This window comes from Thermobia domestica, chromosome 1, assembly GCF_964235325.1.
Source record: "Thermobia domestica chromosome 1, izTheDome1.hap1.1, whole genome shotgun sequence".
NCBI lineage: Eukaryota > Metazoa > Arthropoda > Insecta > Zygentoma > Lepismatidae > Thermobia > Thermobia domestica.
In genome coordinates this window covers 195082853-195101635 of record NC_137454.1, presented here as the reverse complement: position 1 = coordinate 195101635, position 18783 = coordinate 195082853, and the positions used below count along the sequence as shown (strand labels likewise).

Below are 18783 nucleotides of genomic sequence, written 5' to 3'. Positions count from 1 at the left end.
CCATTTTTTTGCCTTAAGCTCCCCTACTATACAGTTTAACAGAGGGTCCAAATCAGATGAGCTACCACTATGCCGAAGACGCACCTTATCAACATAGCCACGACTGAGCTCCCTATAAAGGTAACCAAGAAAGTTCTGTCGCTTTTTCACCCAGGGCCTTCGAACATCGATATGTCACCTAAGACGTAAATGGAAGATCAAAAATAGTCCCCATCAGCATTGACGACCTTCTGACAATGTTCTGGAAGGCTATAGATTCCATCGCGGTAGAACTTGGTGGACCGTGAAGCAAAGAAGGTATGAAGTGCAGTTTGCACCTCTACTACGAATTTGAACTGGCACCCTCTAAGGTGATTGTCCAAGGAATGGAACAGATGATAATCTGACGGTGCAATGTCCGGGGAGTATGTCGGATGCAATAGTATTTCCTATACAAGGCTCAGAATGGTGTCCCGGGTCATCCTATCTGCGTTGGGCTTAGCGTTGCCCTGTAACAGAAGGACTTCTTTGGATTCAGAAGTGCTGGCTCCAGAGTTTTGAGTTTTTTCTTGAACACAGCTCAACTGCTGACAGTACACAGTTCCATTGATGCTCTGACCAGCTGGTAGCAGTTCCCAATGCACGATGCCGCGACCAGTCTACCAAACACACAGAAGAACCTTCTTCTGGTGCAGTGCTGGTTTCGGCTGTTTCGGAACCGGTTGATGGGATGCTAACCAATGATGACAGCACCGTGGAGCTTCGTACTGGATCCACTTCTCATCACATGTCAACACTATTTCCAGAAATGTCTCCTTCCTCAGACGAGACACCAAAGAAACACAAGTGTCTGCTTGCGTTGCCTTCTAACTCGGAGTCAAATCATGTAGGACTATCGACCCAACTTGTAGTGCTTCCCAAGTTGATAGAGGTGCTGCGGAATGGTTTCTCCCCTCACACTGAATTGTAATTCCAGTTTCTTACATGTCTCGCCACTGTTCGCCTCAATTGCTGCCTGAAGATTTTCATTTTGTACATGTGTTGTTCTTCCGGCACGTGGTGCGTCTTCAAGTGTTTCGTCAACGTCCTTAAATTTGTTAAACAACCGCTGCATTTTCCGTGTAGTCAAGACTCCCTCACCAAAGGTCTGACGTATCTTCCCGCCCTGCGGCGTTTGACCCCAGTTTGAACTTGTACAGTATACACGCTGTTATGACACTCTGTGAAAGTTCCATGTTAACTCTGTCCTTTCGCAAGTTAACGAGTAACTGAACTGCCACAACCAAATAGTATGTTGGATATACCCACATGAACAACTGATCTTCGCCTTATCTCCATTCGCATTCAACTCACGGTGTAAGAGTCAATTGAACACAGACCTTCATAAAAAGCGACAGAACTTTCTGAGTTACCTTTATATTTAAGGGTGGACCTTATTTTTCGACTCCCGAATTTTTGTAAGTCTTACCCCCCTACAATGGTTCCATATTAGACCAAAGTAACCTATGAGAAAAATACACAGTGTAACCTAACTACATAATATTAAATGAAACCCCAAATGACCTCAAGCTTTTAGTGCATTTACTACATATGCAATATGAGGCAAAGGTAACTTGTAAGTTTAAATAGAAAATTGTAAGTTAATAAACAAATATTAATACGGTAGTAACTATTAAACAATTAAAGATAAGTTGGAAATAGCGTCAGACGTATGTTTGGCATGAACAACAATTCCGAAACATGTCACGTTATACTTTCCCATTAAAAATTTTGAACCTGAATCCAAGATGGTGGACTTTAAGATGGCGGACATTAATGTACTATATACTAGTAGATCAATTCTACCTCCATGACCCCTATTCAAGGTATGAAGTCACTCCGTCTAGCCGTTCCAAACTTAGAAGGTATATTTGCCTCATTTCTATACTGCAAATAAATTCAAAACTTGGGGTCGTTTTGAGTACCATTTAATATTATTCAGTTGAGCTAACTTTTTTCATAGGCTACTTTCGTATGATACGAAATCATTTTGAGGTTTAGAGCTAAAAAAAATTCTGAAGACGAAAAATAAGAATCGTGTTAAAATGTAGATAGATATTCAGAGGCCAAGTATGCAGATGACACGGTTATTATAGCTAGAACCTAAGAAGGACTACGGGAGATAATGAATAAAATAGATGACATTGGGAAATGATATGGAATGGAAATCAACATCGAAAAGCCGAAGGCCACGAGAATATCTCGTTAAAACACATTACGAATCAGAGTAGTACAAAGAGAGCTCGAAGAGTTCGATCATTTCTAATCTCTGGATAGAAGCCTTTTAACGAGAGACACTAACTGCACCAAAGAGATCGAGTCAAGAGTTGTCGTAGCCAAAGAGGCACTCAATAAGGAAAGATTACTCCTAACTAGCAAAGGTTAACATTGGTTTAAGAAAGAAGCTGGTCAGGTCCTGTATAGAGAGTATTGTCCTGTATGATTCGGAGACTTACGGGACGTTAGGGAAGAAATATTTAGGAAGATTCGAAATGTGGTTTTCGAGAAAGATGGAGAAGATAAAGTGAACGAAGAGAGTAACAAACAAAGATATTTCAAAACGGGTAGAAGAGAAGAGAATACTTTTAGTTAGAATACCAATTGGATTGGACACATCTTGCGAAGAAATTGTCTTCTCAGATGCTGTTGGTAGGCATGGTATTTAAAGTAATAATAATAATAATAATAATAATAATAATAATAATAATAATAATAATAATAATAATAATAATAATAATAATAATAATAATAATAATAATGCTTCAATTATTAAAAATAGTGAATACTGTTTTATTGTATTCTAGTACCTAGGTGTATTGCAAAATGGAAACGTCAAATGGATTTTATTCCCTTCAAATAATATAAATGTGTAATTTGTAATTCTGCGTCTTTTTTCAGAAAAATATAAGGAAACAAATAAAATTGTGAGTATAGCTATCTGAATTGATATACGCGGTTAATTTACAAATTACCGCAATCTAGACGTTTTCCTCCGCTTAATTTGTCTTCTCAAAATCATTTAACCCATTCCTTAATATTTTTTAACAAACAATATTTTTCCATTTTGCTCTCAAAAACACAAATGCATAATAAATGAAGTACGAAAGTGCATTATTGTGCATATCTAGGTATATTAGTTAAATTAACACAAAAATTATCCTAAAGATAGCGTCACCAAGCCAAAAATCGATGCCGTCTAATAGAACTAGTTGATTGTCATAAATGAAGGAGAATCTCTCTCTCTATCCGTAATACCGAACACATCGCTCAGTAAAGAAGTTCAGAAAATTTAGAAGTAAGTGTGAAAATCTGCTTTCCTGATGTACTCATTCGTTTTAGAGACTTCCGCCATGACATGCAAATTATTTACGCACGCGTCGCACTGCAGAAAATGGAAACAACAGTTTGACACTAATCTCAACCAGATGCTCTCTTATGTGTTTGATTTCACAAAAACTTCGCAAGGACAATTATTCAGATTTTATCATTAAATAGCGGAAATGTTCATCACACCCAACCTCGTAACTGAGAGAACCAGAGCTCGATCCCAAAAGGATCAGCATGAATAATACAGAATTCCTTCCCTACATTTATCGCATGGACTCGTCCCAAAATCATCGCTTGAAACAAAGGCAATATTAGAGACAGTAAAATGTGACAAGAACAGAATGCAACATCAAACTCAAATCATTGGACGAACATACACGTGAATAAATGCACTCCTCTGCATAAAATCTAAGCCTATCACCTTAGCTTGCCACGTGTTTCTAGTCTCAATTACCCGTGATTTTTTTTTCTTAAGAGGGAAAATTTTGCGTAAAAATTTGTTACATTAACAAAATTGAACTACTTTTGATTATACGTCTGCACACATTTTACTTCAGAGATAGTTTTACTTATATTTTTCAGAACTGTGCGTTTGTTTAAAAAATTCTAAAGTAGGCTTGATGAATTTATACCTTTTTTTTTTTAATTTCTCACTTACAATCCCTTACTTTGACTCTAACGTCAAAGCAAGGACGAAAAGTTTCGTCTAACCACTCACCGACAGCAAAAATCACCTTAAGACTGTTCAGAAGTAATGTGAGCCCTTCTCACCATCTACGCACAAGGTAGAAAAGATAGAGATATTGTACAGGACTACAGGGTTACTCAATCGCAGCCGAACCTGGCATTTCTTAAATGATTTTGGCACTAATGAAAATATTGCAACAAAATTTGACGCAGACTTACCTTATTTTGTAGGGAATGTGATGACATCATAACATATCCTGGGAGTGGAAAATATTTGTGCCCAACTCGATGCATAATTTGTGGAGTGCCTTTGTCAGTATATCAGCTGACGTTAACTGAATTGCTTCGTTGATTTTTACTTTCAAGGATATGTTTGTTGTTCATGATATGAGTTTGATATATTGGTATATTGTTACGTAAACTCTCTTTAAGATATTCCCATAAAGAGTATTCAGATCGGACAGCGAGGTGGCTGAAGTTTCTGAACGCGGATACCGAAAAACAATTGAATTTTGATCATGATGATTTCTGACGTATGGGATGTTTTCTCATTCTTGATTGGATATTCAATGGCGGTTCTCTCATCCAATTGATTTACAAATATGAAGACTTCCATATAGAAACATTATCCGACAACAACTGAGAAAATCCGCGTTGAAATTTGGCAGCACTGCGCATAACCTTGACAGGTTTCGTAATGTATAGAACGGTTATTGTAATAGCGATACCAAAACTTTGAGGAAAAAGTAGAGTTGAAATCTAAGAACCTGGAAAAGGCCGTACAAAAGAATATTTTAACAAACTACCTGAAGCCATTTAGTGAGTCAATTTTAATTTTTAGGCTTCAACTTGTCATTCAGGAAATTAAAAATGCAGCTATAGGCATGTCCTTTACATTTAAGTCCTTTTGTTTCCCCTGGTGTTGGGTATGAGATGATATTGTTCTGTATGACCTATTTTCTAGGTTGTGGAAAGAAGAGATCAGATGAGTCACTGGGAACTCTGACAGAGTACAATTCTGAGCCCGCCGTGAGGGACCTCAGCAGACAGATCCTGGCGGAGGCTAAATTGTGGGAGGCGATTCAAGAAGCACGCCTTGAGTTGCTCAGGAGGAGGCAGGAAGAGGTAAGAAAACATTCAGTAACGAATTTTTGGTTAGTTCAATTTTATACTTCATAGTTAGAGTTTTTAGTATTTAAACTGAACCACTGGCATACCCTATTGCCATGGTTTTTGTTATGTGGAGACTTATAAATTATTAGAATTCGAACGAGACATAGTATAATATAATGTTTCCTAAAGCACTGAACTAAGAATGAAAACTTCCTTAGAAATAAAAAGTGACATAATTACATTGGCTGTTTGCATTCTAGTAACTAGGATATTTTGCTAGGATGTATCACCATCAATAGGTATTCTGTCGTTATTAGCAGGTTACTTGCTTCCATACTCCACGGTTTTCCGCTAACCTCTTCGTCTTCACGCACGACTTTCCTGTTTTAATATCATCCATTAATTGTAGTCTCCTCAACCCCCTCCCTCTCTTTCCTGCGACCATACCCTCTAAAACGTCCGTCATGAAACAGTTCCTTCTCACTCAATGTCCCAAACAGTTTATCGTTCTCTTCTTAATAATATCTAAAAATGTTCTTTTCTCCCTACCATTTCCAACACCTCTCATTTCCGCTAATTCGCTCAATTCTTCTCCACACCCACATTTCGAAAGCTTCCAGTCGTTTTTCATCATTTTTGCGTAGTTCCCATGTTTCTGATCCATACAGTACAATAATCCACACATAGCATTTTATGAGTCTTTTTCTTAACTCTTTATTCAAGGTGTCCCACAAAATAGTATTTTCTTCCTCTTAAAGGCTTCTTTCGCCACTCCTATCCTTGCTTTTATTTCACATTCGCATGTCATATCATTGCTAATAATACTACCCAGATATCGAAAATTAGTCACCTGTTGTATTTTCTCCCCGCCTACTTCTATATTTGACACCGATCCCTTCGTTTCAATCACCATGGCTTTTATCTTTCTAACATTTATTTTCATAATTTTGAGAATTGAAAGAGCAATTACAATTTCGGCTTGTAGTTAAACGATATTCTAGGATGGGGGCAACAATATTCTGGGGAAAACCTAGCTCTTCTCTAGTTACTTCTATGACTGTCTGTCAACCAACATCATCTACACAGCAACATCAGTTGAAATTATATTTGCTTACTGTTAAAAGATGGCCTTCAAGGCAACATGGTGAAGGTACAGATCATATGTATTGGTTCCTTATACAGCAAACTAATTTAAGAACTAGTGCCAATTTGTACCGTACCATAGAAAGACAACATAACAAATAGTAATCTCCTGATAGCACTTACCTCTAACTTTTAATTGAGTTGCCCATTTCCAAAAAGTCTCTTGTCTACTTTACAAATTTTCAGAAAATCAAGATTCCTTTTACCATCGTAACTTCTTCATCTGAAAATAAGCAAAATAAGTTTAGTATATTGTAGAATAAATACATTAAAATGGATTAAAATGTAAGTATAAGTCAATCTGTAGTGTAAGTCCATCTGTACATTGGTATTTCGACAAAAACTAGTGTCAATATTTCGATTTGTATTATTTTTCTAAGCTCAGAAATATTAAAGTTAGCAACTCTTTTTTTTTTCAGTTTTCTTGTTATTTTCTATTTTGATACGTTTGGTTATGTTTGCTCTGAATCTGTACTGTAATTTTCAATCTTGAAAAAAGTGAAATTATCATTAATCAAAATCATTCAGATCAACTTTCAAAAACACAAATAAGTTAAAACATTAAAATGTTAAATATAGATGTTAATGAAATTCTTTTTATTATGTGCGCCTCTTCTATAACAAACTCCTATTTAGTGAAAAAAACCCATTTCAGGAAAATAAATCTCCAAACAAATCGTTAAATAGGAGTTTTAATGTGTTGTGGGAAGAATTAAGTCTGCAGATAATGGTTGATGTTTAGATAGTTCTGGGAAGTAAAGGGTTGTGAGAAAGTATAAAATGTACTGTACTCGCCTAAGATTTAAGAGTTACTAGAATGTTGCGAGTATAGGCAAGGAGTTGAATTGAGGCTTCCAATTCCAAAAACGTTTCTTCTCCACTTTTTTGGAATGTATTTTTCTCGTTGTTTATGATTTGTTAATATCTAATTTCAGCTAATTTATCCCATTTAATGTATTAAGGGTTAATTTTAATGCAATATTACCATTTTACTCACCCTCAGTAACCTAATATTAGGAAGGAAATTTCCTTTCAAAAATGTTAAGTGAGGAATATACCCTCCAGTTTCCTCAATGTTTTTGTATCCTACCTTTCTTCCAGATGTGAACTCTTTACCACTTATTGATTCACATTCACTTAACACACAAGAAAGATATGAAATATTCTGAACCTTCTTTTCAGGAATTTGCGGTAGCAGATAAACGCTCGTTTGTGTATTTGGGAGATAGCTCATTCGTATAGCTACCAAATACATTAGATCTTGTTTGAAACAATGCATTAATAAAATGATTACTGTTCTCGGTTGAATTTGTGCGTAGCCCATTAATGTTCTAACAATGGATCTCTAGTTCTATTTGAACTACAGCCGCTGATGAGAACTTGTTTCAGAATGCTGGTGAAAAGAGTGCTGAATAATTTAGGAATGTAGTCAGAGTCGATCAGCGATTGTATGAACGTTTTGTCTGTAAAGGATGGATGGGGTGAGGCATGGGAAAGAAGAAGTCATTGACGTTACGAATTTGCAATTATATCGTTAGTGATAAGAATACTGCCTGAGAAGCCAAAGAAACAGCAGCGCAAATCTGTCTTCAACATTAAGGGGGGGGGGACAAGTAAGACCCTTTTTGTTTGTTTGTTTGTTTGTTAAGCGATGCTCAAAATAATTGTGACGTTGAAAAACAATCCTGTGGAGGATTAGGGAGCAGAGTTGTCTTCAACATTGGGAGGTGGGCAGATTTGAGACTTATTCTGGAGGGACATCAATTTCATCTCACTTTCCTTTGTAGCAATCGGTCACAAATCATCACATTTCCCCCCCAAAAAAAAACACATTTCAAATAGGATTATTGGGGGGACAGTCCCCCCAGTTCCAAGGTTGGAGGGGACATGTCTCCCTCATCCCCCCGGGATTTGCGCCAGTGCAAAGAGATAACAAATTCGATTCTGGTGTGGATGGTGTAGAGTTTGATCCCAAACAGCGACTCAGTCTACTTAACTAACCAATCAGCTACCGTATCATATTGCTACGCACACACACACACACACACACACGCACACACACACACACACACGCATACATATACACGGAGAATGTATAATAATCTAATATAAATAAAATAAGACACGCTCGTGTGTGTGTGTGTGGGTGTGTCTGCCTGCCTGTCTTTCTGTGTGTGGCCTGGGAACCAGACGAGTATTCCATTAATTACCAAATTTTGGTCACGGGTACCTTGGTACAGGCCCAGACCAATAGGAAGCGTTTCTTCAAAATTTAAACCAGGTGGTCTCAGCGGAGAGTTTACTGGGACATGAAAAAGTAGTAGAAAATGACTGATATTAGTGACAAATTCATAGTTTTCGCGGTCGCTGAGATCAATAGTGAAAATCCGATCGCATTAACTTCCAAATTCACCCCATTCGGCTGCGAAACATGTAAAAATAATCCAAAATGACAGCTATTAGGCCTAGTGTCAAATCCATAGTTTTTGCGGTCGCTGCGATGAATGGTGATACTCCCACAGGCGTTGACTTCCAAATAGAGCCCCCATCGAGTGGGGCCAGAGGAGTTTTTTTTAAAATTCGAACCAGGGGGTCTCAGAGGGCGTTCACCGTAATATGTAAAATAGTAGAAAATGACCGATATTTTTTTCCCTTTCGTTATTCAGTTTGTTTACATGGATGTTTTATCTAACTCATGCGAAGAATGGGTATTTCAGCTAGTATATAATAAAGAAATAAAAATAATGAGGAATGAGGAACATATTGAAAATGTTATTTTCCTACCTAAATACTGTATACATTATTTATGTTCAGCAAACAGTAGTGCACTGTAAAAAATCATTGTGTTATTTCAACGACATGCCTATGTGTTAACACGATTGTGTTAAAATATAACACAAACAAATAGTTAGAACAACTTACTCTCCATTTGGAGTTGTGTGTCAAATCCCGGTAGTTGAAATGACACACAGCCTATGTGTTAAATTAACACAAGTGTAGAATCTTCGGTGTTGTTTTCTGAGTGATTGCCAAATATGTTGGGCATCTAATTATAAAGGCTTATGAATTGAAGCTACAGACAAACACAGTAGAAAGAAATACTTAAACAAATCCAGGTATACGCAAAATTTCAAAATGCAATCTGCGCGATGTGTTTTCAATTGTTTTATATAATGTTTCTGAGAGAAAACCTAACAGCACAAGATGTGCTAGGCATGTGCCATTTAGGTGTTCTAAAATCATCTCTCGCATTTCATGTATTTATTGCTTCTTTTTCTAAGCGATTGTATACTAGAAGCAACAAACGCATCAACTTTATTAGATGGCAACTGGCGCCGATTATTTGAAAGTGAATATGGAAGAATTATAAAATAAAATAAATAGACAGTCGTCATTTTGTTATAAAATTAGGTCTACATGGCGAGCAGATTTTATCTTATCCCGAACGGTTATCGTTGAATATACGCAGCTTAAAGGAGTACTCTGATTAGCCAAATTCAAAAGACCTCAACAATTTATCCCTCTACAATAGGGTGACCAAATCGTCAACTAGAAAAAACGGGATAACTTTTTACTTTTGGATAGGTATAGGTAGCTCCCCTAAATATATATTTTTGCCTTTCCGTTGCCTCTCTCTCTCTCTCTGTGTGTGTGTGTGTGTGTGTGTGTGTGTATCTCACAAAAAAGGGCAAATTTACATCTATTAAAACCTATTAAAAAGATTGTGGAATTAATTAAATAACAAGTAACTATCAGCAACTAACAAAAAATGAAATTTTGAAAACATTACCAAAAATATATGAAACATTTATCAATATCTGTAAATCAACAAAATACTTTTGTTCCTCTTTCGTAAATGACAGTATGTTACACCTTACTAGGGATGATTCCATACCGTGACCAAGTTCCTGGATAAAACCTATATATCGTCTGAAAGCTCTTGCCATGAGAAGTACGAAACCGTTTTCAAATCACGGGCAAACTCGCAACTTGACCCTATAAGGGACCAGTTTGTTAGTATTTCTGACCATATGTATGGTATATTCGACACAATTAAAAATGAATGTTACGATGCATCACGCGTAAGCGCCTTAGCCCATCATGTTCCTTTCTGGCTCATTGTTAGGACGTGGCTCGGGTAAGAGTTTGATAAAATCTGTTTGCACTCAAACATACCCATTTGGTCAGTGTTGCCAACGAATTGTCAATACAAAGTGGCAGATTATTTCTCTAGCAATGGATGTATATCCATGTAACGTGACATAAACGTCATTCGTTACTAGAGAAAATATACTGTGGGCGTATTCCTCTCAACAACTCCAGTTTGTCAGTGTTGCCAAACAATTATAAAAATGATAAGGTGTAAAACAGGTTCGTACGATGAGGCGTTTATACACCAAGCTTAGCAGAAACATTATAATGCACTATAGCAAAAAGACGTTGAGTGGGACCATCTACCAACTATTCTAGGTTGTCAGTGTTGCAACCAAGTGTAAACATCATAATGTTGAAAATGGTGTTCGTGCTATTGAACGAATCTACAGCAAGTGTAACATAGTTGGGAGATGGTCGCACTCAACGTCTTTTTGCTATAGTGTGGTGTAATGTTTCTGCCAAACTTAGTGTATAAACATCTCATCGTACGAATATGTTTTACATCTTCTCATTTTTATAATTAGTTGGCAACACTGACAAACTGGGTTCCTTCAGAGAGGAATACGTCCACAGTATATTTTCTCTAGTAACGAATGACGTTTTGCCACGTTACATGGATATACATTCATTGCTAGCGAAATAATCTGCCACTTTGTATTGACAATTCGTTGGCAACACTGACCAAATGGGTATGTTTGAGTGCAAACAGATTTTATCAAACTCTTACCCGAGCCACGTCCTAACAATGAGCCAAAAAGGAACATGATGGGCTAAGGCGCTTACGCGTGATGCATCGTAACATTCATTTTTAATTGTGTCGAATATACCATACATATGGTCAAAAATACTAACAAACTGGCTCCTTAAGGGTCAAGTTGCGAGTTTGCCCGTGATTTGAAAACGGTTTTGTATTTTTCATGACAAGAGCTATCAGACGATATATAGGTTTTATCCAGGTACTTGGTCCCGGTATGGAATCATCCCTAGTTAGTAAAATCACGGAAACACTGTACTGTACTAATGACAGCGCCCCAGTCTTCCATCGCATGAAACAGAGAGTAAAAACATTTTTTTCATAAGACTTTCAGCCCCTAGCACTGTTGTCTGCGGGGTGTAAGTCTTGGAGGGGAGGCCTAGGAGGGAAAACAGTGCAGCCACCACATCAAATATCTCAAACTTATAATGACGTTGCTCAGTAATTAGACATATTCCAATATAATTATATAGCTTAGAAAATTATAATATAAATTAGTAAATTTTAGATTGGAAAGTTGTTTTGTATCGAATGTATATAAATACGGGACATTTTGAAGTCCCGGGAAAATTTTTCGGGACACCTTGAATGGTAGTGAAAAAACGGGACAATCCCTTTTTTACGGGACGGTCGGTCACCCTACTCTACAAGCTATGTTTTCTTCATCGCCTCCGTGGCCAAGTCGGAAGAGCACGCGGCTAGTAGTTGAAAGGTTAGTGGTTCGTGCCGCCCCCCTCCCGCCACTGGAGCACATTTTTATTACTTGTTTAAAATGTTATTTTAGATTCAGCATAATGTAAACACATTATGCATATACGCGATTTAACATATTTTAGGGAGTAATTTTGTGGTTCATTAACGCTTACGGCACGGCTCAACCCCGGTTGTGTGTTAAAGACGTAACACACCCCCTGTGTTAAACACCAACACCGCGGGGTATCTGTTGAACTAACACCGCATAGTGGTAGTTATCCTGGAACCACTGCCCTGTGTTAAAATTGAGTTGAATTAACACAACCATTTTTTACTGTGTGGATTGGGACACCGGGCAACTGCCCAACTACATGGGTTTTATTGATACTGTCCCATTTATTATTATTATTATTATTATTATTATTATTATTATTATTATTATTATTATTATTATTATTATTATTATTATTATTATTATTTTGTCCATTAGTTCTATGGTCTCTGGCTTCCAGAGTAGGATGGAAAATTTTTTCAAATTGGTTCTGTTTATTGATTCTTTTATTTCTATTCTTTTTCCCTTTATTTTCTAAACATACGTTCAATGTGCTTTCACTCTATACTGCCATGTAACATAGATCAGTCAAATTTGAAATTCAAAAATTTGTTCAAAATTAATACGTATTTACTATTTTCTATTGATATTAACAGTAAGTACATTAATGCCTGAAAAAAATATTCTACCTTAATTACAAAAACCCATACTTTCTCTATTTCAGCCTTACATACAATTTGTTTTTTAGAATTCTGAAAAGAAGGCGATGATATTCGTACACTTGACTGTCTCTTTACTTAGTTTACTGTTATACTTATGTGCAGTGAAGATTTTAAGAAGTGGCTAACTGGTAAGGAGAGAATTGCCACCCACCCCCCGGAGCTACAAAACTTACCCAGGGGATAAATCCGTTCGTGCTCAACGTGGGTTATCAGTAGTTTTGAAGTAATTACTAATTTCACCTTGTGTGCTGAAAGTTCTCATAAGAAAAACAACATATCTACATATAATAATAGTAGTAATCTAACGTTTTAAAGTTGCAGCATTAATATTATGACTTAATGGTATGGGGCTACATATTGTCGTACAATTTCTTTCTAGTACTATACATTTTTTAAAACAAGAATGTGTTGAGTTCTCTCGTGGCTATGTGGATAAAGAACGTGCCTTTGGCGTAGGAGTCCGGGTTCGTTCCCCGGTGGGAGTTCATGTGGTTCGGATTACACATTCAGTTGTAGGCCCACGTTTCATATAGCCTCGCTGTTGAACTGGACGCTAAACTCAAATCTACCTAACTAATTAAAACAAGAATGTCGTCACGTCTTCTGTAAAGATAACGTAAATCAGCTTCAGCACTCGATTTTTTGCCGAAAATATCAGGACCCGTTATTCTGTAACAATGTGATACTAAATGTTAGTATACCAAGAACTCTAAGCATGTTTTTCATGGTTCACGTAACAGAAAATATATTTTCGCAACTTGCTGAAATCCCAGTCACTCCTATAGGAATGTGTTGTTGATTAAAAAGTTAGCGTCCTTTTTTTTTTTTTTTTTTTTTTTTTTTTGGAATCGAGTAGTATGAGACATGGATCAACAGCTTAAGGTGGAATTCGCACGACTGTAATGCGTTCAAATTTCTCGGGGTACTCCCGTTTCGTCCTACTTCATCATTCCACTACATCTTCCATAATCATTCACTTGCCTTAATCATCGTCTCTCTTAGCCTCAAGGGCATAAGTAGTATGGGCCCCACTTGATCGCGTTTTGGACTTTGAACCCGACATTTGTGAAGACATAGGTCAAAGGTCAATGCCCTTGGTCCGGGGTCAATGACCTAGGGGTACTTAGGACTACCCTCTCTAAATTTTGGCAGGAGCACCATGGCCCACCCCCTAAATTTTGGCAGGGGTACATAAGACCACCACCCTTAAATTTTGGAAATTGCAAAATCTAAAAATTTGGTATGGTAGCGTAGGACCATAGTATATACCTCTAATAGTATTGGGGGGTCTATGTTGTTCCCTTTCATGGGTAAAAAATTGCAAAAAATTCAAATTTCGGGGGTTTTTAACCTAATTTATCCCCTTTGATGAGGTGTTATTACGTTATATAGTTACTTGGACGTATAAAGGGGTCTATTCCCTTTCATAAGATATGGGTATATTGGTGCACCCCTTTAAAAATTTGGGAGGGTTACCTTGGCCCACCTCTTAAATTTTGAAATTGCCCAATTTAAACATTTGGTATTATAGTACTGGACACTAATATGTATTATGATAAATTTGGGTGGTCCACCTCGTTCCCTTTTAGGGGTACAAAATTGCCAAAATATAAACGTAAGCAATACGTTGTACCACGTGTTTGGTTTTTGACCTAATTTATCTCCTTGGATGAGGTCCTATTACATGATATGGTTAGATGGGTGTATACAGGGGTCCATTAGGTTTCATAAGACATGGGTACATTAATGCACCCTTTAAAATTTTGGGATGGGTACCTTGGCCCACCCCTTAAATTTTGGAAATTGCCCAATTTAAACATTTGGTATTATAGTACTGGACCCTAATATGTATTATGAAAAATTTGGGTGGTCCACCTCGTTCCCTTTTAGGGATACAAAATTGCCAAAATGTAAACGTAAGCAATACGTTGTACCACGTGTTTGGTTTTTGACCTAATTTATCGCCTTGGATGAGATCCTATTACATTATATAATTATATGCTCGTGTATAGGGGTCTTTTACTTATCATACGACGTAGGTACATTTGTGCACCCCTTTAAATTTTGGGGAGGGATACATTTTTCCCACCCCTTCAATTTTGGAAATTGATCAATTTAAACTTTTGGTATCATAGTATAGGACCCTAATATGTATTATGATAAATTTGGGTGGTCCACCTCGTTCCCTTTAAGGGGTACAAATTTGCCGCACCCCTTCAAATTTGGAAATTTTCCAACTTAAGCATTCGGTATCATAGTACAGGGCCCCAATATGTATCCGGATAAATTTGGGTGGTCCACCTAGTTCCCTTTCATGGGTAAAAAATTGCCAAAATATAAACATAAGCAATATGTTGTACCATGTGATTTGGCTTTAGGCACAATTCATCCCCTTTTGGAAATTTTCCAATTTAAGCATTCGATATCATAGTACAGGGCCTCAACATGTATCCGGATAAATTTGGATGGTCCATCTAGTTCCCTTTCATGGGTAAAAAATTGCCAAAATATAAACATAAGCAATATGTTGTACCGTTCTATTACCTTATATAGTTATATAGTCATGTATAGGGGATTAATTTCCTATCATAAGACATGGGTACATTGATACACCGCTTTAAAAATTTGAGAGGGGGTACCTTGGCTCATCCACTCAATTTTAGAAATTGTTCAATATAAGCATTTGGTATCATAGTACAGGACTTCAATATGTACCACTGTAAATTGGGATGGTTCACCTCGTTCCCTTTCACTGGTAAAGAACTACCAAAATCAAATTTCAGAGGTTATTGACCCATTGTATTTCATTTGATGAGGTCTTATTACCTTATATGATTATATGGGCATGTATAGGGGTCTATTTTATTTCTTAAGATATAGATACATTGGTGCATTCGTTGAAAAGTTGGAAGTAGTACATTGGCCTCTACCTTAAATTTTGGACTTTGCCAAATTTAAACATTTAATATAGTACTATACGACCCTAATATGTATTAGTATAAATTTGGGTGGTCCATTTTGTTCCCTTTTATGGATAAAAAATGTTAAAAATTCAAATTTTGGAGGTTATTGACTCCTTTGATGCGGTTTTATTATCTTATATGAATATATGAATGTGTTCAGGGGTCTATTTTATTTCTTAAGATATAGGTTCATCGATGCTTCCATCTTAAATTTGGCAGAGGTACATTGGCTCACCCTCAAAGTTAGGAAATTGCCCAATTTGGTATAATAATATAAGTTCTTATAAATTTCGTTTTCTTTCATGGGTAAAAAATTGTCCAAAATGTAAATTTTGGAAGTGATTATTCTCTTTGATAAGGATGAATGTGTACAAGGTTTATTACCTTTATATTTTTATGTTCCCTTTTAAATTTTGTCGGGGTACATAGAACCATTCCTTAAATTTGGGAATTATCGAATAACAAGTTGGTGTCCCTCTTATGGCCAACTATTAAAATGTACAGGTTTTTGATCGGCTTTATTATTGAATGAGCACAGGATTTATTACTTTTTCATAAGACACAGGTGTATTTATGTACCAATCTTAAATTTTGGGAGGGTTACATTTCTTATTGTTTAATTAATAATTGTTCTTAAAATTGGGTGGTATCTCTTTCTTTAGGTAAATCATTGTCAAATATTAGTATGATCACGTGATCAGTTATTGACCTATGATGGATTAGGAGTCCAGGACATTGGTTCATTGAAACTTTGTAGGATAATTTGAGAATTGTCAAAATGAAATTACGTCATTGGTTTTGATTATTCCTGCCAAATATAAACGTAAGCAACATGATGTATCATGTGATTGATCTTGACGAGGTAGTGTACAGGGGTTCATTTCCTTTTCAAAATTCGTGGAAGTTATCAAATAACACGTTTCTAGACAACAGTTGGTTCTGCTAAGATAAACAATTGACCTAATTGAGACATAACTACAACATGTAATTATAGGATTAATTTTAAAACTTAGGTATATCGAGAGAGGTATTCTTTAAATTTGGGAATTGTGATAAACAGAATTTTAACATAAGGCGCGAAATTTGAAACAATACTTTGAACATTAGTTAAGCTCATAGTCTTAGATCATTGGTGGTGGTTGAATTAACCTTGAATTTTCCGAAATCTGATAGGTAACCTTATTGAATTTTATGACTCATAGACGAAAGGCAATACATGCTACAACACTTTCAAATTTAATCACAAGGTGATATAATCTGACACTGGCAAAGTTATTGTTGATGCAATTTGATTGGTTGATCAATATCTTTCGTGCAATTTGATTGGCTGATGATTTTCAAATTTTTGCTGCATTCAGTTTTAAGTTTTATTTAACATTTAAAAATCATGGTTTTGTTCAACATTTTGTTCAACATCTAGATACATGTTGTACAATATACATGACACATTTCTGAAAATAGTACTTTTTCAGGAATATACTTTTTTGTTGCACATTTCCACTGCATGTTTAACACACTGAAATACATTGATGAATTTTTTCCATTCCGTTTGCGTTAAATACACCATATTGCGAGGGACATGCAATGTACTCTTTTTACGTAACAGCACCATCTTCTCTTCGAGAACTGTACGCAGCACCACTTCATGATTTGAGCCTAATGATTTGACTATGGTCACATTTAGCTCATCATGAAAATAATCATTCATTGGGTCGATTCGTGAACATAATATTTGCAATTCTTCACAGGTCAGTTGTACACCAAATTGTTCTGCTTTGCTCAATCGAATCACAGGTTCAAATGTTCTAGCTGATACCAATCATCACATGTATTGTTTGAAATATATTTACTTGATAATAGCTTGCGAAGATGAAATCTTTATCGTTAAAAGTACACATCTTTCCTGTTGAAACGCACTTGCTCATATGGTTTCATGGGCTGACACGGTATTTGCTGATTTCATAGAGCTACGGCTGACACCATTGGAAAGGAATGTGCTGACGTTTGAGTTCATGATTTCATCACAGTTGCTGACATTATGCTGACCAACTAAATTCATCGATCGCATTCAGCATACAGCTACGTCTGACGTCAAATGAATGTGCTGACGTTTGACTTCATGATTTCATCACAATTGCTGACGAAACCAAATTCACAGATGAGGCTGTGTACTAAATTCAAATTGATGACTACGACCCAAGAATCCTTTGTAACATAGAAATACAGATCCAGTATTTAAGAAACGTAACAGTACTTCTTGCTTTGATGCTTTCATGGGTAAATATCTTGCTGGTAAAATTATATTCTTATCATTTTCAAGCTTCACTACGATTCTTAATCCAAACTTTGTAGGGATTTTTTGGCTAGCCAAGATTCTATAAGGTACATTTTGTTGTAAATCAGTAATCTCGGTAAATGATTTCATCACATCACGTGTGTTTAGAAACTGCAGACTAGTAGCCATGATGACGTTATCATGAATACTAACTCGAACGATACTTATATATGGTTGCAAAATTGATGACGTTGCATTATCATGTTCTGACGTGTACTATTGAATCATGATAAACAGTGCTGCTGCTTTTGTTCTAAACAATTCCGGTTCTTTATGAATGAGTGCACAAACTTAAACAATGTCAAACCAAAATTTTCCAAACAAAAGTTTCAAACTAAAAGTTTACAAACAAAAATTTTGAAACAATATTTTGAAAAAAATTGAAACAAAAAAATTGAAAACGAAAAAATTTCAAACAAAATTTTGAAACGAAAATTTTTTTAAACAAAATATGGAAACGAAAAATTTCAAACAAAAAATTTCAAAAAATTTGAAACGAAAAAATTTCAAACAAAAATTTCAAAAAAATTAAACAAAATTTTGAAACGAAAAATTTAACAAACAAAAAATTTTAAAACGAAAATTTTCATAAAATATTCAAACTAAAAATTTTACGTTTCACGGTTAACCGTCAAACTTTATCAGTTTTTAATTATTCGATTTCACGTTTCACGGTTAACAAATAAACGGTTTTGATCATATTTATCAGTGAGTACAAAATGTTGAACAAAACCATGATTTTTAAATGTTAAATAAAACTTAAAACTGAATGCAGCAAAAATTTGAAAATCATCAGCCAATCAAATTGCACGAAAGATATT

The 18783-nt window shown here is 35.9% G+C and overlaps 1 protein-coding gene across 2 annotated transcripts in view; it reads left to right on the top strand.

The window, feature by feature from the left end:
- The window catches only part of CCAP (Crustacean cardioactive peptide), a 305737-nt gene that overhangs the window by 264554 nt on the left and 22400 nt on the right, over positions 1 to 18783 (top strand). For both annotated transcript variants that reach the window (XM_081734545.1, XM_081734535.1), the window contains exon 4: positions 4997 to 5157. In XM_081734545.1, coding sequence (XP_081590671.1) covers positions 4997 to 5157 — 161 coding nt within the window. The remainder of the gene's footprint in view (positions 1 to 4996; positions 5158 to 18783) is intronic.